Source organism: Sceloporus occidentalis, unplaced genomic scaffold (assembly GCF_023333645.1).
Source record: "Sceloporus occidentalis isolate IW3139 unplaced genomic scaffold, rSceOcc1.0.p SCAF_100, whole genome shotgun sequence".
Lineage (NCBI taxonomy): Eukaryota > Metazoa > Chordata > Lepidosauria > Squamata > Phrynosomatidae > Sceloporus > Sceloporus occidentalis.
Window position 1 is genome coordinate 2832016 of NW_028317080.1, and position 22944 is coordinate 2854959.

The window sequence follows — 22944 nt, forward strand, 5'->3', positions numbered from 1 at the left end:
GATTTCAGATTCTCCGTGCACAGCCATCATTTCGCAGGGATGTAAACAAGAATACAAACCTGGCGACAATGCATACCGCACAAGCATACGAGTCCTGCACACTAAAATACCATTTTAATCCAATTACAACTCTAACCATCTAACCGGCATTGTCCTTGTTAATAAGAAAGACAAAAGTTGTTCTATTTTGTGCTTTTGCCGTTCCTCCCGCGGAAGCAGTTCCAGCGATTGCTTTCCGAGGATGAAAATGTGGCGGTGCAAAGCGTGTGCCTGGCTGCCGGGGAAGGGATTTCCCAAACCTGGTTTCTCGACAAAAGGCATATTTTCTTTTCTGGTCTGGTTCTGTGTACTTATATTTTTTTTAGCATTAGTCAAGCATATACAGACGTTTTGGGTCTAAGTTTTACTGTTTTTTTGTTGTTTTTTTAATATTTAAGCTGTAGCAGAATTGCAGTGTTTTTATCAGCAATATTAAAACCTGAAGTTAAAAGAATTTTACAGCTTTTTATACTGCCGACCCTTCTCCTTTCACAAGGGAAAATAGAAATTTTCAGTTTTGTTTTTTTTTATCTTTGCCCTCCCCCCTTAATAATGCCTTTTAAAGCCAGAGATCACGAAAAGCTGCAAGCAGTCTGAAATAAATCAGTTGAGATGTTGAGTGAAGAGACACTATTGACGGTCCTAGTTCTACGGGACGGGCAGGATTTGGGGTTGAGGTGTTGTGCCAGATGCTCCTTTCCATTTTTCTTTTCTTTACAATTGCAGCATTCTATCACTGTGTGATATTTTGTATGTTTACTTTGTTTACGAGTTAATTTATCCGGATGTTTCCCAAGCTTAGTTCCAGCAACAGATTATTTATTTCACCTTTTGTTTTGTTGTTTTTTTACATAAGCGACAAATGACTTTATAACGGTTTGCGGTCCATCCAACACAAGCGAGCAGTGCGGCTTCCGTTGATTCGTTGTTTAAAATGAGATTACGTAAAATCGGTATTTAAACAGCGTCTGGGCTCAACGCCACCTGTTCCTTTAACTATGGAGTCTGCATTTGGTTCATTTGTCTGAAATGTCACCTTTTTTTTTTTCCTTTAACCCTCACCCCCTTTCTAAAACATTATTTTTCTGGTGTAGCTAAAGAAAAAAAAAAAATACTTTGTTATGCATGGCTAAGACAATTTCACTTTTTGTTTTCTAGTCTTCCACAAATGAGGGGGAAAAAAACTGTTCAGTTTAAACATTTTGTAATGTTTTGTTTTACAGATTGCAAATGGGCAAATTTTTAAGATTGTACCACAAAAACGCAACAGTACAGTTGTTGAGAAAATGTATATAAAATGCATATAATAAATATTAAATGGTGTACCTGTATGTATAGTTGCCTTGGCTTGTATATGCTGCACATAGATCTATATCTTCTGCATCATCTCTACTTTATCTGCATTGGATATACAGTATGTGTGTGTGTGTATTATATATCTATATATATATATCTATATATATCTATATATATCTATATATATAGTTTTTTTAAAGATATATAGATCGGTTATTCACTGCAAGCCCTTTGCCATTAAATGTTATACAATGTTTATTACAAGTTGGAATACATAATCTTCCACCTGAAGGTGGGTTAGGACTCTAACACCCGGTGCTAAATGTGTGTTACATCTCGTAAAATCAAATCAAATCTCGACATTAAATGCTTTAAGGGTAACGAGAGAATTGGGTAAAAATCTACGCCAAACAAACTCTGTATATAGGGCTCTTCACTGTAAGTGTTTAGCAAAGTGATGGGTCCAACATACATAACGATACCCTCAATAATGACATGTCACCACAATGCTATATATAACGTTTTTATTTTATAAAAAATATATATATATATATTGTACCCGTTCCCAGTATGTTAAAAAGCTTGCAATATGTTGTATGTTCCCAGGCTGTTAGTAGGTTCAAAGCTTGTAACAGTTTAATGTGCAGGTTATTTAACACAGTGTGTTTCCGGTACAATCCATGGGTGTTGGGTGAAGAATGTACACATTTAGCAAAGATGCAAACACAAATACCTAAAATAACATTTAACCTTTGGAGTGCCAGAGAGGCAGGGGAGTCTGGTTTATTAAGGAATTCCCTGCAAGCCTCTCTAGCACTTACGTGGTTAAGTGCTTTCCTACTGTTTCTTCATCTGATGTGTATAGTTGCTGAATGTAGCTCTATTACCCCTATATAGAAATGATGACCCGATTCTTTCTTTAACCTGCTGCCCTTTAAACCTCCCATAAGGGAGTGCGTTTAGCTTCCTCATTTCTGCGAGTCCAGGTAGTCTCTGCAAATCCCACGGATAATACTTGGTGCAATTTGCTCCAGCCCCGGGAACTCCCTGGTGAAGAACGTGTGAGAGTTTTTGGGCTCCGAGGCCATGTCCTTAAGGTCTTCGAGTGGTGCCCACGCAACACCCACAGAGAACACCGTTACACCTGGCAACAGACAAGGTAACTTTAGCAGATTAAATATAGTTAAATAAAATCCATTTGAGACAACATGCAGCAATCATGAATTGGGGCATATGGTGGCTGGAACGGCGTAAATGCCCATGTGGCCTGCATTGGCCTAAGATGGCAGGCTATTGTATAGGAGTGGGAGGGAAACTGGTTGGGGAGCTGGGGAATTTGAATTGGTCCGCAGCCCCCTCCCCCCTTACACTTTCTTTTTAGGAGGTTGGATCCTACCTTAAATAAAGTATGAGGTTATTTCACATTAAGAAAAACAAAAGGCCTCCCAATAGGAAAAATGATTACTGGTGTGTTGCATATCCTGCCAAAGTAATAGTAAAAAAAAAAAAAAAAGTAAATAACAAAAAAAATGTTCTTGCTCGATGTGTAGCACTTTGTTCTGGTACATGGCAGATTGTGTCTATGGCTGTAATGCACAGCTGCTGGCGGTTGTTTGTCCTGCGCTCGCATTTTCAAGGCTGAGCTCCTCAGTAGAGGACTCTAAATCACCCTCTCTAGTGCTAAGAAAGGGCACTAAATGGTGATAACACTGTTTGCAACCGCAGCAGAAAATACTTAAGAGAAATAAAATGAAACAGAGTAAAGACAAATTAGGCTGCAGAACGGACTGCTGGGGCAGAACTGTCCAGACTCAGAATAGGACTGCTTAACAGTTTCCCCTCTTTGGCAGCCTGCCTGTGCAGGCGTGAAAGTGTCCTAATTCGGTTTCCTGAAGATGTGTAAAACAAGAACAAAAAACTATCACTAGCTAAAGACAAAAAAAATGCCATCCTGCACCCAGGCAACACTAAAACATTGGTTTTCCTGTGAGCTGGCAGTGGTTATATCCACAGAGGTGGGAGACGCAATAAAGGTTTTCCTTATGTGCTGATCTGACTACAGGGCCAAGCAGGATGTCCTTTCAAGAAAAATATAGGATTAGTTAGAAAAACTGGGAACTGTGCATAAAACTGCGCCTATACCTTCAAATCAAAAGGCAAGAAGCCCTTGTTTGTAAACTACTGTTTGGCTCAGAGCGATATTTTATATTCCGTTAAACCTCAAAAAGACTTTGTATAAAAGGACATTTGCGTTATAGCTGTTGATACAACATTTGGTGTAATTTAAGTCAAACAAAATTGTTCAGAATAGCAATAGTTGAAGAATTACTTTACCTGCTCTGTGTGCAGCAATCGCAGGTCCCCTGACATCGTCGTATGACTGCCCATCGGTGATTATGACCAGGAAATTCTTGTTGTGTCCATCCTTAGTTGACTGGAAAAAGTTGCGTACGGCAAAGTTGATGGCGTCTCCAGTGGCTGTACCGCCGCTCATGTAGCGGATATTTCGAAGGGCTTGTACCACCTCCTCCTTGCTAGTGAAGTCATTGAGGCCAAACTCAATACGCTGGTCATAGGTAAACTGGGCAGCTCCCACTTTGGTACCAACATCAGAGACCTCAAAAGCGCGCACAACAGCCATTATGAACTCGAGCATCAAGCGGAAGTTAAAGTCTCCGATGCTGCTAGAGCCATCGATCAGAAAGCCAATGTTGACAGAGTTGTAGCAGGTCTTGCTACAGAGAAGATGCTCGTGAGAACATAACCTCTGCGCCAACGGCTTGGAATACTTGGTTGTGCCAAACCAGCTTTGCATGTGGAAGGAGAAGAAGCTGTTGTTTCGGCAAACCGCCTAGATGAGACAGAAAACCAAAATACGCAAGTTTGCAAGCGATTTACGTGTTACATCACAGCCATAAACAATATAAATTAACCCCTTAACGTTCTCAGATTTCTATATATATCTTTTAGTACTGTGGTATGCACCTATAATAAGCTTTTTCCTTTTTTAAAATGGTGTTTTGCTGTACTTCGTCAGTGGAGTCTCTTAATCCTGCCTATCTCTAACATCACAGAATGGGTCTAAACTTTAAGGTCTTCTAGTTAGGTTTGATAGGAGAGAGGTCCCACCAATCACACGTAATTGCCATCACACCTATCACACAAAACAGCTCATGATTTTCACACATCGCCACCATCACATCTATCACACATTGAGTGGGGTACTCAACAACACTTACTCCCTGATCAGTAGCAAATGTGGCCATTACTGTGTATTACTTTCTGTAAAGCTTTGCTGTTTCATATGCATGATCATGGAAGGGCAGGTGGGGGTTGCTGTAGGTAGTCAGACTGCTGGGATATAATTCAGAGGGAGGACTGTTTCTAGGCACTAGGCAGTTCTAAGGTTTCTTTTACTTATCTCCGCATGATGCATAACTTAGATGTCATTCAGTTTTTCTGTTATCTGTGGCTATTTTAAGAGGCCCTCTAGGTGGAACTGCACCTTTAAATGGCAGATCATTGATAAAAGCCCCTCAGTAAGGGGGTCGCTATATTCACCTTGTCTATAAATGCCACATCCTGCACCATTCCAAGCTCCTCGGATGTGGGTGGTGCCACAGACACAATAAAGACATTGATGCCAAACTCCCTGGCAACTATTCCAGCCTCCTCAATATTGTCCGAAGGCCACCCATCGATTAACACCACCATGACCTTCGGAATTCCCTTCCTCACCCCATTGGAGGCTGTAAAGAAGCTTTGAGCCGTGTGCTTTATTGCTTTTCCTGGTGGTGTGAAAAGAAACGTGAGATCACCAACTACGCGGAGCCATCCAACATCTGTCTCCCCAAACTAATGGCAACATGTAACAGCATATTTTGCAAACAGTGGGGTTTATTCACTAACGTGAGGGTTGGCAGAAGAGTTTGCACTCAAGTTGTTGTCGCACTCGCTTAACTATTCATTATGAATTGCCAACACTGGAAACTTTCTCCTCTAGGAAGGGCTGAGTTGATCCTGCTTAATGCATAATTCAATAGGAGAGACTTTGAGAAATTCATTAACTGTTATACAGGGCCAGCCAAGCTCTTCCTACACCAGACATTCAGTGGAAATGGTTCTTCGTGAAGATGCTGAAACACAACTCTCCCCCCATTTAGTGAATAAGCCCCAGTCTCATACAGATACATAGACATATATCAGTATGCCCCCTTATAACTGATTAATACTGCTTACCAATATTGGAGTTTCCTCCTTTAAAGCTGATTTCCTTCACAGCAAACATGACATCTTTGGAAGAGGTAAAGTCCTTCAGGAAGAACTCTGTCTTGGGCATTTCACTGAATGGGGGATTAGAGTTAGGCGCAAAGTACACAGAAAGTATCCCTGAATCCACACACTTCTACGCAGATTACCTGGCCCAGGCCGGCCCCAAGCCCCTTTACCTTGCTTGTACCACACCTACGTGTGGGCCATCTGTACCAACTCCCAGCATCAGGGCTACTTTAGCCACAAAGTGTTTCTGCAAGTTGAATCTTCGCCGTCCAATATTGTTGCTGCCATCAATGACAAAAGCAATTTCAGCCTTACAGTCTGTGTAAGGACAGAAAATGCATTATTCATAATATTCAAATAATCCATGAAGATATTTTTATGTGAAATGATCTAATACATGATGAATAGTTTAATAGAATATGTAGATCACACAAGATACTTTTAAAAGAAAACTTTAATTAATTAAAGATTAATTTCATATTCCATGTATTTTGCCTTTCTAATGGGCCATTGTACCCTGTGCTTAATGCTACAGCTTGCTGCGGGATACGGAATACGAGGTACCTTTGTTGCCTGTTGACTTCTCTGGGGTTTTCTTTTGACGCCTGCCTATAGAACACAAAGCAGAAAAAACAATGACGAGGTTTGAGAGGTTTCTCACCCCAGGTGAGTTACATCATTTCAAGCAGCCAGTTTACAGAGGAGATCTGGCACTGTTTAGCACAGGGGGAAGGTCAAGCTTAAGTGGCCCAGTAACGCTTAGGACAGAAGGAGAAAGGGTGGTGTTTGTACGCAAAAACCAGGGGTGCCTTGCCCCGTTGGGGTGATCAGACTACTAAGTTCACTGCGGTTCATTGGGCTGGTTGGGGAGGGTCTGAGATCCCCCTGGTAACCGGTCCAGTTACATTACCTCCATAGCCTTTTTACACGGCACCAGAGTGCATGACAGCTACATGGGCAGAGTGAAAGAGATGGCTGACCCAAGGCGCCCCCGGTGCCGCTCATCAGGGGGGTGCCACCACGCCGGCACCCCTCCAGAGACGGACAGTGACGTCTGTCTGTAGAGGCGCAGGCTCGGTTGGGGAGATCAAGGATCTCTCTCCAACCGGCTTAAAAGCAATGAAGGGAGCGGGAGGTCTGTTAATGCAGACCCCCGATACTGCTCCCGTGCGATGCGCGCGGCAACTTCCGCTGTGCGCCGGGATTTGATGTCATATCCCGGCGCACAACACTGAAGCCACGCCCACCGCCTCCCGCGCTCACACAGATGAAAAGACAAGAGGAAGGAGCTGTGGCGGTAAAAATGACAGTGACAGAGGGAAGGTAGGAAAACATTGTGTGTGTGTGTGTGTGTTGCTGTAGTTTATGCTGAATGTTTAAGTGTGGGGGGGTGTTCCAGCATGTACTGGCTGCCTAGGCATGATAGGAGTGTGATTGCTGCTAGGAATATAATTAGTTATATAATATTGATGTTTTTTTCCCAATTTAGGTGTGTTATCCAACACTTTTATTAAAAGTAAGTAACACACCAAAATTGGACAGAAAAAATCAATAACAATATTAACATATTTATGATTGTTAACAGCAATCACACTCATATCATGATAGGATTGTGATTGCCGTTGACAATCATATATATTTCTTTGTCTAATTTTGGTGTGTTACTTTTAATAAAAGTGTTTCTTTTTTGTTTTTGTTTTTAAAGGGGGGGGGCATTTTCTGTTTCCGCCAAGTGAATGCTGAATTTTCAGTTTAGGCCTACACTGCATCAATGTGCCTCAGTATCTAGTGATAGGTGTTATGCTGTACCACTGTCAATGTTTGCCTCAGTATATAATGAAAACAGTTATGCTGTGCCACCGTCAATGTCTGCTTCAGTATATAATGATAGCAGTTATGCTGTACCCCTGTCAATGTTTGTCTCAGTATATAGTGATAGATGTTATGCTGTACCACCGTCAGTGCGTGCCTCAGTATATAATGATAACAGTTATGCTGTACCCCTGTCATTGTTTGCCTAACGATAGAAGCTATGCAGTTTTAAAGTGTGTGTGGGGGTGCCACATACAGGCTCTGCCCCAGGTGCCAAATACTCTAGGTACGCCCCTGCACCCAACCTAAATACATTATTTAAATGTTTATTGTGCAGCACTACAGTAGGGCATACACAGGGATGTGCACAGAGAGGTCACATTAATGTTTTTTGGCCTGTATATGGTCTGTGGGGTACTGTGTGTAATGAGACTCTTGACCTACCGTGTTTAGGCAACCCACACTATATAAAGCCAAGACCAAACAGAGTAGCCAGTCAACTGAAAGAATTCCTTCCTACTGAAGCTGCTCTCATTTTATTCAGTATCATTGATTACTTACAGCGGCAACAACATTACTCATGGTGGACATTTACTGGGGTCTGGGGTGGACAATTTAATGATGTTCTGTGGACCTAGTATGGGCACTTTGCCTTCCCTGATTACTATATATATATATATATATATATATATATATATATATATATATATATATATATAATGTGGTATACTCACTTGTAGGGGACACCTGGGTGGACACTGGCTTTCCTGAGACTTCCATTCCCCGACTCTTAAATTCTGCAAATAAAACCATATACTTAAAGTAGAGTCGTTACATTTAAATAATCGATGATATGCTTACCTCTACCCCAAATGACATGTACCAAGCAGTATACCATTTTTCAAAACAAAATGCATGATTTGGTTTGCATATTAAGTAATTCCATTGTTCTAAAACTCCAATTTCTGCTCCGTACTTACTGGAAACAGAGAACGAGGATGACCATTTGCTGAGGCTCTGTGACTGGACACCATTAGCGTAGGTTCCAGGATAATTTTGCTGGCCAGGAAGTCTGCGCAGGGATACTACTCCACCAGTGCTGGAAATTACCCCTCTGCCGAGACACCAACACACACTTAAACAACAGACTTTTAAAAGAGTACATATATATATATTATATACTACATAGTGTTCCTGCCCTAAATTAAGTAAACAATTATTATATATATATTTATATATAAAATAAATTAAACCTTTTGGAAAATCCATGTGCAGGGCTATATTAGGGGGACGTTAACACAGTTTCAATTAAATTGCCAGTCTCTCAAAAGATTAAACAAGTAACTAACTGGTGCTTTTGGCGTCCATTGACTTCAAGTAGTCAAGTAGGCTAAATGTTTTCAGCACAGGTCTCATTTTCTAATTCCAATATCTTAATAATGGTTCGGATCATATAAATTCCAAACAACCTATGTCCTTTTACTGGTTATTTGTTTTTCTAATTTGTGCAAATACCACATAATACATTTTATAAGTTTACAAAACAGAGCAACAATTCAGCACATACTCAGAAAATACTATTCACAAAACAGCAATCTGGAGCATAAATATGCCCACATATTGCCTCACCTGCACTTTGTGAAAGTACCCCAATTTAGGCTCTGTGTTTTAACCCACTGAGACCTTGTCTGGACACCATTAATTTGCAGGTTCTGACCTGTGTGCGGTTTGGTCAGAATCTGCAAATATGATACTTATGTGTGAACGCACCTGTGTATGGCTGCACCACAAATGCTGGACACTGCTGCATACACGGAGTCTCCATACACAGACGGCTGCTGGTCAGTACAGCCAGGAGGACACAGAACCTGAACTGACTCTCTTTTCAAGTCCAAACCCCTCATGGAACAGGAGACAGGAACCGGAGCTGTAGGAGAAATACATATACAGAACTCAAAATAATCTGCTGAAAAAATGTGAACACGAGTGCCAACATATATCCATGCATGTGTATATATCTATATTCAAATGCAATTGGATTCATATAGCTTAGTTTAAACTCTACAGGTTAAAAAAACAAACAAAACCTAATGCTCAGAAAATTCTACAATCCAGGTTGTGAGCCACCGACCAGTTTGAAACCACCAACACCAACCAAACCAGAAATACGCTATTTCATATGAACCAACCATTATTCCACCCCCACCTTACACTGACCAGCCCCGCCACTGTGACACAGACGAGAAGACCCTAAATCATCCTACTAATAACAGGGAGGAAGGGAGTGAGGGAATAACTAATTAAAAGTGACAGTCACAAAATGGAGGGACCTATTTATACAGGACCTCCCAAAGTCCCCTAACTAATGCCCCTCAACCCCATTATGCTAAGCCCACCTCAGCCAGTCAAGGCGCCTTCCACTTAGCTACGCAGGTTCCATGCGCTACATTTCCATATTATTCGAAGAGGCTTAATCTTTAGCTGAAGGCTCTTAGAATGAAACATGGAAGAGGGAATCTCTCCAACCTCCAATTCACTACTCCGTTCACTTCTTTGGAAAAATATAAAATTGGTACCTAACTGTTTATTATATTATTGTGAGCCCCACCAATAACCTGTTAGTTGTTTACAATGGCCGTTCTTGTGAGCCAAAGATTTAAGTTAGACTTGGTGTGTCTTGACCTGGTGAGCAGAATTAATTCTAAAAAATGTGTTATCTATATTGAGAATGCCCATCCAGAAATTTGGATATCTTAACTGGCAGGATCATACCTGGGATTCCCTGTTTCCTTATCATAGTGATGACAATAGATTGATCCCTGTACGCAGAATGGCTTCCAGTTGCAACATCCAGCCTTTGCAAGTTGGTGGTTAGCCCAGTGAGTTGAGCATCCTTACAGAGTGAGTGGCTCCACACAATGAGTAGAGCTGGGTGAAAAATTACATTTTGTTTCCCCAGAAGCTTGAACCATGATCTTATCACCATAAGAACTAACAGAATATCCCTGCTGGTTAGACTACTCCATTAGTTGCTTTGGTGATATGACCATATTTCAAACTTCGCACCAGAATCACTTTTTTTGCATAACCCTCGAAGGGCAATGACAGTACATTGGAGCCATATATAACTTTGCTTTTTACACAATGATGCCTGCAGTGAGACACCACCGAGAATGGTTAAGAGAACACCGAAAAGCCTGCTGATATATCAGTATCAATATGATGAAGGGATCAGAATTCAATGATCAAATCATAAGCAAGAAGGTTTATTTTGGGTGCAGGTCACGGTGACCAGGCAACTTTGGTAAAAAACAGTAGTTGGGAACATGATTGACTAAACATTAAATGCATGTGTTCAGCTGGTTGCAAAGAAAATAACTTCCTCTGTGGCTCAGAAACAATGAAACACACCAACAAACACAGACAGACTGAAAAGATCAAGTTTCCCCCATGGCAAAAGCAGCTACTGATGATTATTTTCTTTTGCCGAGATGCAAGTTCCTGTTGTTCTGTGCATCAAGATTACTTTCATATATTAAATAGTAGTGCTTGTGCAGATCCTTTTTTGTGGTCATATGCCTCACTGTGGGATGTTCCACATCAAGCTGAGATGAATGGTACTAGGGGTCCATTTTATTCATGATCTACAGAAAATCTGGCCCTGTAGTCGAGGTTTCATTTACTTGGAGACTCCCCTTTGTTGGTGCAGGTGTTTTTCAGGGATAAGCAAGAATTTAAGGAGTGCATTTTGTTATCATTTTGTCCATGTAGCTGCTCCAACTGTGGTTTCCCTCTCTACCATCCATCACCACTAGTGAAGTAGCTTCTAAAGATACAGTAAAACCAACAAGTTGATAGAATTGTTTTGATCAACGGAATTAAGGAATCTGCTTTGAAACAACAATAATTGCATGGTGATGAGCCACACATGTTGAGGAATGCTGTTGGCTACAAACATTTTAAACATTAATAAACAACCTGTGTTTGGTTCTAACCACAGATAACTGTAACTATAACTTAATTATATATGGATGTATAAGATGGTACCAACGTGTAATTATGTTCTAAAAGTTTATTTTTGCTTGGAACTGAGCTGATGGCCCCCTCAAAGGTTTAACCAAGAATACAGTTCCACAGGATACGTCCTGCCAGATGCTCTGAGAATTCTGGGTTGGTTCCTTCATGAAAAGGAACGCTCCCCAACGCATCTGGCATTTGGTCACGCACTTTCCCAGAGACACAAGAGTTTCTAGCATTCTCTAGTATGCTATTAGTTTAATAGTTTTCCTTTTAGATATTTGGAAACATGGACATGGGAGTGTTCCAGGTCCCTTTATGGAAGGACTGCAAAACAGATGGGTGGATTGATGGTTGTATACACTAGAAAGAAGATGTGTAACACCTACCAACAACACTCAACAGACCAACAACATCATAACCAATGGCACTTTCCATCAAAAAACATGAAATTCATTGGTCATACTTGCAACCAAACATCAAAAATTATCCAGGAAAAGTAATTTACACTGTACTGCAAACAGCCTAATGTAAAAATAAGGATAATCCAGTTAAACATCTAAATTCAACAACTAAAACAATCCCATCTGACATCACATAATACCATGAATATGTAGACAGATTAGACTCCTTAGTCATATTGTTATCCAGCACCATAGAATACATCACTTTCACCTGACTGGCTGCTCAAATTAGTTCCAGGAATTTTACCAAATTACATCTGGGAAACGGACGGATAACTTGTAACGGTACTCTTCAGGAGAAAAGATTCGGTAGTTGAAAAAAACACTCTTAAATTCAGGGGTATAACACGAAACCACAGGGCCTGCAAAATTCACACAGTGCTACCTTTGCTCTCAAACAGCGTATCAGGGCCATCATTCCCCCCCCCCACAAGGTGCTTGTGCCATCTGTGGCCCCACACAGCTTGTCTGTACCCCAAATAGCTTGCCTGTGCCATCTTTGTTCCCAAACAGCTTATCAGTACCCCCAGTTTGTCAGTGCCCCAAACAGCTTATCAGGTTTCTCTATGCACATTTTCAGTTAGTGCTTTTATTTCTTCCTTGGCATCATGCCAGGCATCTGATTTTTGATATAAGCTATCTCCTGCAGGGATTTTTATTTTTAGTTGTTTTTTTTTATTTCCTAAGAAGGGAGCAATTGGCACACAAACAGCTCAGCAATGTATTTATATTTATATATTCCTAAGATAAAGTTACAGTCTGATGTGTCATGAATAAAAAAAAAACACATTGATTCTACAAATTTTTGTAAAAACATAAAGATGTATCATGTTATGCATTTAGAATATAAAATGTATAATATAGAGTACATATTTTCAAATGTGAAGCAAAAGACAAAATTGTCAAACATTAATATTGCTGAATTGACAGAAAATAAACTGGGACCACCAGGGGCATCACCAGCGGTGGGCTAAGGTGGCTGAAGCCCAGAGCATTTTGGTTGGGCAGGCCCAAATGGGGACCCTGGGGCTGAAGGATACTGTCAGGCCCCATGCTCCCACCATTCCTGCTCCTAGTCACCAACAGAGAGGCGCTCATTTGATTCACGTCACACATTACACAATCCAGCAGTTTTAGAGTAGTGGCTCGCACAGGAAGGGCAAGATGTGAGAAATGTAGAGCTGTAAGAGTTGGGTGACTGTATAAGGATGATGTTAGAGTGAGCGAGTGTATAAGAATGATGTGAGCGAGTAAATTGAACCCACCCAGGGATGACCCCTACCATATAAGGTAACGAAGGACACCAATCTGTAAATTGGAGGGAATATTTAACTACCCCTGATCCATTTACACAGGACACTGCAGAGACAGGGATAACTGTCAAGAGGTTCAGAGGCATAACTGATGGGTGCTACCTGTGTCAGTAAAAATGTTCTCAATATGTTTGCATCTAAACACTTCCATATGTAGAGCAATATAACTGATTTTATTACATCTATTAATGGTTGGAATACCATTTTATAACCTCATTTAATCTTTTTATATATTTTATCTGGCTCACCGACAGAGGCTACAATTAGCGGTGCAGATGAAACAATCTCGATACAAACCAGGACAAGTAAGGGATGATAGAATACTGTACAGTATAAAAAAACACTCAACATATTTCAAAAATTCGACTCTGGCAGCCAGTTTATTCAGTTTATTGATATGTGGGATTGTATGCAAAAAACAGGCACATGATACTTATTTCCACCATAACACTATATGCACTTCAAATAACTAAAACCTATATGAAATATCTTCATTAAATAATTTCAATATAAAAATTCAAAGATTCAAAAATTGGCAGGACCCCTCCCCTCCAGCCGCTCTGTCTTTAGCGCAATGCTACGTGCCGCGACGGTGTAATTGGCGGAGGATGAGCGCTGGGGGGAAGTGATGTTTAATTTTATGACGTCACCTCCCCCAGCGCTCTGGAGTCTGGCAGCATCCGCAGACCAGCCGGCCTGTGCAGGCTCGCTGCCTGTGGACTCGGAGGAAAAAGCCAGGGCTGGCTTTGGGGTGAGCAACCTGTGATCTATGCCTGTAATTTAGGGGGTTTCATCTATACCTTTAATGCTGAGTTTTTATGTGAATTCCAATTGATCTATACCTGCAATGCTGGGTTTGTGTGTTATTCAGTTTATCAATACCTGGGGTGCTGTTTCCATGTGTTGTTTATTTGATCTATACCTTCAGTTGCTGAGTTTACATGCGATTTTCAGTTGATCTATACCTGCAATGCTGGATTTGTGTGTTCTGTTGGTTTATACCTGCAATGCTATGTTTCCATACATTATTTATGTATACCTGCAAATACAGGGTTTTTATGTCTTATTCAGTTGCACGTGCTGTTTCCATGTGTTGTTTATTTCATCTATACCTGAACTACAGGGAGTAAGTAAAAGAGAGGTGTCGTTTAGCGAATGAACTGATAAAGGGACTCTGGGGATGATTACGGGTGGAGGGGACCTCTCAATGTCACGGTGCATTCAGAAGGAGGGAAGACTGCACTGACTCTCACAATCTTCACCTGATCTGCAGTCAGTGTGGCAATTTTTATTTTTTTTGGTGTGTTAGCGGAGGGAGTGATTGCATGCAAGGGAGCGTGGAGCACGGCCCAAGGAAATGCTTGGGTAGGGTCCAATTTTTACACTATAAAATATATTGGCAACAGGGTCTAATATTTTTATATATATATTGGCAGCGTTGCAAATATTTTTATATATATATATATATATATATATATATATATATATATATATATATATATATATTGGCAGCATGGGCAAATATTCATGTATATTGGCAGCAGGGGCTAATATTAATATATATTGGCTGCAGGAGCTAATAATATATATTGTCAGCAGGGGCTAATAATATATATATCAACAGCAGGGTCAAATATTAATATGTATTGTCAGCAGAGTGTAATATTAATATAACAATATAATATATATTGGCTGCAGGGGCTAATATTTATTTATATTGGCAACTCTTCAGAGAACCCAGCTCTACCATGTCTTTTTTAGTGCACTAAAATATGATTCCTGTGCTCATGTGTTTCAATGGGTATTAGTATAATATTAAAAAATCATCACTTACACTGTGCAAAAAATGGTACAAAAGGGAAAAACGATGTAGATAAGCCACAGCCTTTTAGGCTGGTATGATATAAAAAAAATTGAAGCATTAATGTCACTTTAAATATTATATTAAACATGACATTATTTTACATTATACTTGCCATGGCTTGGGTGTTAGTTATGCAAGTTTGTATATATCATCTCATTGAATTAAACAAAAAACAACAGGAAAAGGGAAAAAAAAAATATTTCTTGTAGAAACTAAAGTGCCGGCAAAATAAATACATGAAGCCCAACCCCTGAGGACTGAGCTCATTCCACCACCTTTGGTGCACATTTACTTTGTGATACAGCTAAATTATATTTTTATGGTGGGGGAATAGTCTTACTCTCTTTTTGATGAAGGCAGAAAAACAAAACAAACAAACAAGAAAACAATCAGGACTGCGGTTTAGGGCATTTATTTTTATTATTTATTTTTTCGATTAATTGGATAAAAAATGCAATTTTTTTTATTTAAAATAATGTAATAAAAAACGTACAATTTACACTTTCATCTCTTTTTTGCAATGGCCTCTCGCTATTCGCCTTCTTATTTTACTGACATAATAATAAAAGCTACAAGAACCCAAACACAGTGTTTCTCAAACTAGGTTTTAATACAAAGTTATTAGTAAATATTAATTCATATGTTAACTATTTTTCATATTTAATAAAAACTGAAATAAAAGCCTTTTTTATATTTTCTTTTATTTACCAAACTGCCCCCAGTTATGCACATCTGACCCCCAGCTTGCCACTCTGCCCCATATATGTCTTATACCTCTTATATGCCAGAGATTCCACTGTGCCCCGATATGCCACTGTGCCCCCGATATGCCTTATACTCCTTATATGCCAGTGATATCCAACTGAGCCCCCTGATATACCTTTTACCCCCAGATATGCCTTATAACTTCCAATATGCCACTGTGCACCCTGATATGCCACTCCACCCCCCCATAAATGCCCTGCACCACCCTGAAATTCTCCCTGATTCACCACTCTGCCTCCCCCAGATAGGCCACTCTGAAATTCATTATACCCCCCATACACCACTATAACTCACCCATACACCACTCTGCCTCCTCCCCCTCCCATACACCACTCTGCCTCCTCCCCCTCCCATACTCCACTCTGCCTCCTCCCCCCCTCCCATACACCACTTTGCCCCCTCCCATACACCACTTTGCCTCCTCCGTTACTGCCCTTCACTTACGCTGAGGCTTCTATGAAGCTGCAGTGAAAGTGCCTGTCAGCAACGGAGGTTCACAAGACACAAGGGAGCCGGGTAGAGAGGCAGAGTGGCGTATGGGAGGGGGAGGAGCCAGAGTGGTGTATGGGAGGGTGGCTGCCATACACCCCTCTGACTCCTCCCCCCTACCATACACCGCTCTGCCTCTCTCCCGACTCCCTGGTATTTTGTGAACCTCCGTTGCTGACAGGCACTTTCACTGCAGCTTCATAGAAGCCTCAGCGTAAGTGAAGGGCAGTAACGGAGGCTGTCTGTGCGATGCAGACCCCCACCGGCTGACAGAGAGGATGATCCTCTGCAGGAGACCTCGATTCTCTGTGTATGGGGGGGGGAGGAGTCAGAGGGGTGTATGGGAGGGGGGAGAGAGACGGAAGTGAGAGACCGGCCGACAGTGAGGGGAATCCAGGTCCTCTGCAGCGTTGCGGGGGATCTGGATTCTAGTGTTATAATCCGATCTCTGTTTGAGGTCGGATTATATAAGGATAAAATTGATAAAAATCAATTCGACTAATCGATAAGGAAAATCGTTGACAAGGATTTTTATTATCGATTATTATCGATTTTACCGATTAGTTGTTTCAGCCCTACTGCAGTTCTGACATTATTAGTCAAAATGCCAACCATTATGAAGCAAGTGACGGACTTGTAGGAGGCAAAAGAGAAGTAATAGCGAAGTAGCCATTGAACTTAATCCCCAGTGCTAGATCCACAACATATCTTTCTCTATAGAGGATGCTTAGCAATTAGCGTTGATCTGTCGTGTTAAAAGACATTTGAAATATAGACATTTGAAATTATTAGCCTTGGTCTGTTAGGATAGCTGTTAGGATGACTAGAATACAATATACCCATCTAAAGCATATACCGTATTTGCTCGATTATAAGACGACCCTGATAAAAGACCACCCCCCAAATCTGAATATTAATTTAGGAAAAAAAGAAAAAGCCTGAATATAAGACGACCCTATAGGAAAAAAGTTTTACCAGTAAATGTTAATTCATGTAAAGTATTTTTTTTAAATAAAAGCTATGATTGAGAAAAATATTTTGGTTTCATTTCCTTCTATTTTCCAACCTGCCCCCCCGTTTAGCACATCTGCCCCAGAAATGCCTTATACCCCCTATATGCCACTGTGCCCCATGATATGCCTTTTAACCCTCTAAATGCCACTGTGCCCCATGATATGCCTTTTAACCCTATATGCCACTGTGCCCCATGAGATGCCTTTTGACCCCCTATGTTCTACTCTGCCTCCAGAAATGCCTTATACCTCTATATGCCACTCTGGCATTTAGAGGGTTAAAAGGCATATTATGGGGAAGAGTGGCATATAGGGAGGTTTAAGGCATTCAGGAGCCAGAGTGGCGTATAGAGGGTTAAAAAGGCATTTTTGGAGGCAGAGTTGCATTAAGGGGGTTAAAAGGCATTTCACAGAGCACTCTGCCTCCAGAAATGCCTTATGCCCTCCATTTAACACTCCCCTGCCCCCCCCCCAAACTTACCGGAGCTTCTGAGTCCCCTGTCATGTAGCCGGGGCAGCGTGTAGATCCCATGCACTTACGCTGCAGCAGGAAGGAGGCGTGGCTAGCAGCGGGGGTTGTCTGCGTCCATTGCATAGACCTTCCCCGACTGTAAGAGATCAGAGTTCCCCGCACCGGTGCGGCACTGGCATCGGTGCGGGGAACTCTGATCTCTGACAGCCGGGGAAGGTCTGCGCGATGGACACAGACAACCCCCGCTGCTAGCCACACCTCCTTCTTGCTGCAGCGGAAGTTGTCTACGCGAATCACGTAGACATCTACACGCTGCCCCAGCTACACATCGGGAACTCAGAAGTACCGGTAAGTGGGGCGGGGGGGGGGGAGGAGACAGGAGGATCCAGGTCCCCTGCAGCTGCGGGAGATCTGGATCTTAGTCGTCTCATAGTCAGACCTATTATAAGACGAGGGGTATTTTTCAGAACATTTGCTCTGAAAAAAACCTTGTCTTATAATCGAGCAAATACGGTACTTGTCATAACAGAGGGCAGATATTGAATATTACAAACACCATTTTAATTAAAACAAATAAAAAACATTTCCTTGATTAATAATCATATTATAAATGCCGTGTACGAAGCCTGATGTTAATATATTGCATATTATAATATAATATACTCACAGTCTCCAGTGCCAGGATCTGCTGCCACCGAGTGCACAAAGATGCCTTAGAACAGGGTGAGAGATTAGATTTAGGAAAACAAAGGATACAGGGTATTTGATATCAATTATTCAGGTTTCAAAAAACATGAATGCATTTCATTGCCGTAAAATGTGATTTAGTGTTAGAAACGGGGTAGGTGAAAGTTAACTCACCAGTTGTTTTAGAAACACTATTCTCATGAACCTCAGCCGAATCTCAGCTAACTTTTGAAACAGCTGGAGAGCTACATGTTGGCTGCCCATCAAACAGAGCATAACAAGCTCTGATTATTATTAATTATTATTAATAATAATAATTATCCTTTTAAAGAATCATTTTTTAAGATAATTAAATAATAGAATTCAATCTATACGCAGTGAAAAGTACTTTCCTATGGCAATCTCTGAATTCTCCTTTTCTATCCTTTGCACTATTTACAAAATAAGATATAAAGTTTCAAACTAAATTTGATGCAGGCAAGCACTATAGACAGATTCCATAAGCACAAATGTGTTCTTAACCGAGTAGCTTCAGCCATTAACGACTAATTTTATACTTTTGGATATATTGTAAACATTTCTTGGATGATCTCAAACATCAAGCTTAAAAAAAACAGTAGCATTAGCGTAACTGTTTAAAAAATTAGTAACACAACATATTAACTTTTTTTTTTTAATAAAGTGCCTATTAACATAAATCTAGTAAGTCAGTACAAAGGAAAAGGTTAACCCCAGCCATTATTGACATGAAAAGAGTTAAATTCACATATAATAATAATAAAAATATTTCTAATATTTTCATAGTGGTACCAAACTTACCTAAAATGATCCAAGCACACGAAATGGAATGCATCATTTTTTGGAGATAGCTTAAAAGTCTAGGAGATAAAAAGAAAGCGAGAGTTAAATCACAACACGGTCGCTCAAACCCCTGAAAACATCTAATTTTAGTCAAACATCTATAACGGGTTATTTGGTACACGGAGAACTACTAACGTTTTCAGAATATAAGAAAAACCTCATTGTACGAGGCACCAAACTCTCAAAAGCCAAAAATGATTAAAAAACAATTCATCAGTTAGTCTACTGTGTTTGTTTGGATATAAAAGAAGGGTAAAATCTAAGAGATTTCAAACAGGTATAGTAAATATAGAGACAAGTGTTCTCTCTGAAACTATCACCATGCTAAAGAAGCGAAGCATGATGCCCCTACACCTACACCATGCGGGGCTCAATACACGGTACATGTGCCGGTCACTATGCACATACTTAGTTACCTGTAAGTCACACAGAGTCATACGCAGACCTATGCTACACGCACCCGGCTAGATGACATACCAAGCCCTGCATAGGCTTGTGCCCATAAACTGCCATACGAGTCCTCGTGCCAAGTACTGCCCTAACACAGGACCATGGAATTTCACAGCAGATGAGAACCGCTCGGCGCGTCTAGTCTGCACCCTGTTTCTGCTGTAAAGACCCAAACCTTAATCGGTCCTGGGTCTCGTCTTAGGGTAGCCATTTGCCTGTCCCAAACATGTCTAAGCCCCCTTGCTGTATTAACCTCTACCACTTATGATACGTTTTAGCCTCTGACCCTCCAGCAGTATTATACACACCTAAATAACACACCTAGCCAACATGTACCAAGCAACCTGTGCCATATATTGCTATAAAAGCACCTACAGAATTTTCACATACACATAGAGGGATTTAACGAAGGTTTCTGATTCGTCTCATGCTCTTGTGTGTTTCATAATTACCCACCGTAGTTTAGGATGTGCCGCACAGCGTGTTTAAGGGGTCCTCTGCTGTGCTCTGCGAGGTCTCCTCTCTGGTCTGCACTATGTGCTCCCGGGGTGCGCTTCTTATAGGAACACGAGGACCCGAGTGAGGAGTGATCAGAGGGAGGAGGATCTGGGATAAAGGCTGGGAGGTAAAGAAGGTTTAGAGCATGTCCCCCAACACAAAAACATTAAAAGAAGAACTTCATCCCATAACATTTAATCTGCTTTAAATTAACATCTGTACTTGGTACAATTTCTAGCTACTTTCTGAGTTGACGAAAAAGAAGTGCACGAGACATATCTGTAAATAGCCATCCTGTATTTGAATCGAGACGGTGGTAGAAAATAGAATAGCACATGCAGAATCTAAATGCATTTCCAAAAAAAGGAATTCTTACATAAAATAAGGGCTCAGCGTGGATATTAATTCACAACGTTAAGTCAATGACTTTCCAATCTGTGGAGCCTACACAGTCCAAGAACTACTTCGGGGGTACCAGACCCTAGAGGTGAATTCTGGATATAGGTGTATTTGATTTAATAAATGTATTTAATTGATTGTCCAACAGTCTGTTATAATGAAGTGGGAGATACGGGTTTAAAATTTCTCTGTATTTGAAGTTTCTGCACATTACATTTAAATTGTCATGCATGTGTGAATTGTGGACGGTGACAGTGATCGCCGGTACCTGGCACACTTCAGACTCCGCATTCCCTTACCTGGTACCCTATAGAAATAGACCAATGCTCCAGAGCCTCTTTGATACAAAGGTTGCTGGTGCCCATGCTTTCTCGCATGGATTGTGTATCTGCTACCCCCACAGTACTCTATAGTAAGTGTCCATTTTGTCTCATAGGCAATCTCGTCTGGTCTACAAATGTTGGGCATTGTAAAGCAATAACGAGTACAGGTTTAATGTGATCTATCTAATATAAAGTATATTGCATGGACAGATTTATGTAAACCTATGTTAAGTATTATAGAGGGGTAGGTTTCCTACATTTAGCTCTTAAGGATTGTTGAAAAGTACTACTCCTTTGTATCCATACATTACATGCCATGTGTGTATTAGGACATAATAATGAACTTCCATAAATATAATAATGTCTGCATAACAAGCATAGGTGATTGTCTCTGTGTTTCTAGATTATAGAATTTAAAGATCTGTCATGAAGGGAGTATCCGTGCCTATCCCGAGTAAGTAGATGAGCTCTGTATTTCTAATAACTGGGTGTTTGGCTAGGTGACGATAGATGTCTGTGTCTCAAGGCAACAGAAAAGTTAGAAAGACCCATCCAAAATCATTTACAAGCACAATATTTTCTTACACAGCAGACATTAATACCCATATACCATAGTTTATCAATATATAATGCTGCCAACTAAGCACTAGTCAAACTAAAGAGTCCATGGGTTGGAAACACCCGTATAATAATGTACACTAGCATACACTATCGTGTACATTTATAAATGGTCTGTAGCACGTCAGTTTGTACAGCTGGGTGCACTCTCTGCCAGGGATGTGCCAGGCTGTTGGTGACTTATAGGTTTTATTTCTGTAAATCTATTCCAGAAGGATTCACGTGCAGTAAATAGCCAAGATTTCCATCAGCATGTCACAGGCGGAGGTTCACAACACACAAATCATATCTGTTTTACAGCAGAGAATACTCCTTCAACAGCACTGGCATCAGCTCATGCCTCGGGCAGTCGTTACATGGTAGTGGTTTCCAAATATGTTATTTAGAATGAAATGGAGAGACACGCAACCTGCAATATGGATCCTAAATTGCCATAAACTAGGAAGCAGGGCATGGTTTGCTTCCTAGACCTGTAGATCTGCCACCAAAAGTGGTGAACTTTGTACCAGTCTTGTAAACCAAGGTTAATAAACTCTGTGTTTAAGTTGCCCACATACCTGGCCATCTTCTAACTGAATATGTTGCTTCTTGGTGTGTTTTTATTCTGAAATCTCTCTTAAATTAATGTTTTAAAGGAAACAAAATCATCTCTACTACTAAAGGCATACCTGGGGACTCTCTGGGTTTCGTCTGGAGACTCTGGGTGAAGCGATGCTTCACTGGGCCACTACGGGGATCTCCCTCCACTTCCCCATTAACAAAAGCCTATGTAGCGCGACATCAGCGGGCCCCCCAACCCGCAAGGGGGGAGTCCTAGTAGCCAGAGCCATAAAGTTCCCAGGTGTGGTTGAAAAGCTATATATTCCCTCGCAATAGTGGGATTGGGTTTAGGATCTGGGTAGTATTTCCAGATTTGACCCGGAGATCTCCGAGTGAAGCACCGCTTCTCCAGGTCAACACCCAAATCATCTGGGTCGTGGGAGCAGGGTCTTGACAGTTTCCCGTGATGTCAGCAGGAACGCCCCGCTGAGGTCAGCGGGACCGCTGACATTGGGGTGTATTCACTAAAGGGGAGAGTTGTCATTTATAATTGTTATGTTATATACTACATGATTACCCATTGTACAGCGCTGCTTAATAAGATGGTTCCACATAAAACAACAAATAATAACAATTAAAAGTACACAAACAGTTACCAATCTAGATCACATACTGTGGTAAGAAAGTAAACAAAAAAGGAGCCCAATCCATGTGATAAAAGCATTCCTCAAAATGCTCTAAGCTCT

General features: G+C 40.9%; 1 protein-coding gene across 1 annotated transcript; it reads right to left on the reverse strand.

The window, feature by feature from the left end:
- Positions 1 to 2303: 2303 nt before the first annotated feature.
- Positions 2304 to 22223, reverse strand: LOC149284065 (cochlin-like). The gene is made up of 12 exons (XM_089497234.1): positions 22216 to 22223; positions 21017 to 21168; positions 20277 to 20438; positions 9196 to 9352; positions 8406 to 8539; positions 8160 to 8222; positions 6178 to 6222; positions 5784 to 5931; positions 5575 to 5678; positions 4897 to 5123; positions 3670 to 4186; positions 2304 to 2479 (listed from the first exon to the last, which is right to left on the reverse strand). The coding sequence occupies exons 1-12, from the start codon at positions 22221 to 22223 to the stop codon at positions 2304 to 2306; spliced, it is 1893 nt and encodes a 630-aa protein (XP_089353360.1).
- Between the last annotated feature and the right edge of the window lie 721 nt (positions 22224 to 22944).

Excerpts from the sequence above, each read along its gene's own strand:
- LOC149284065 (XM_089497234.1), bottom strand. Across the intron at positions 9,353-20,276 it reads GCGGCACATCCTAAACTACG|CTCCGGTTCCTGTCTCCTGT; the intron begins GTGGGTAATTAT and ends TTTCTCCTACAG. Across the intron at positions 5,679-5,783 it reads GTAGGTGTGGTACAAGCAAG|TGAAATGCCCAAGACAGAGT; the intron begins GTAAAGGGGCTT and ends TCCCCCATTCAG.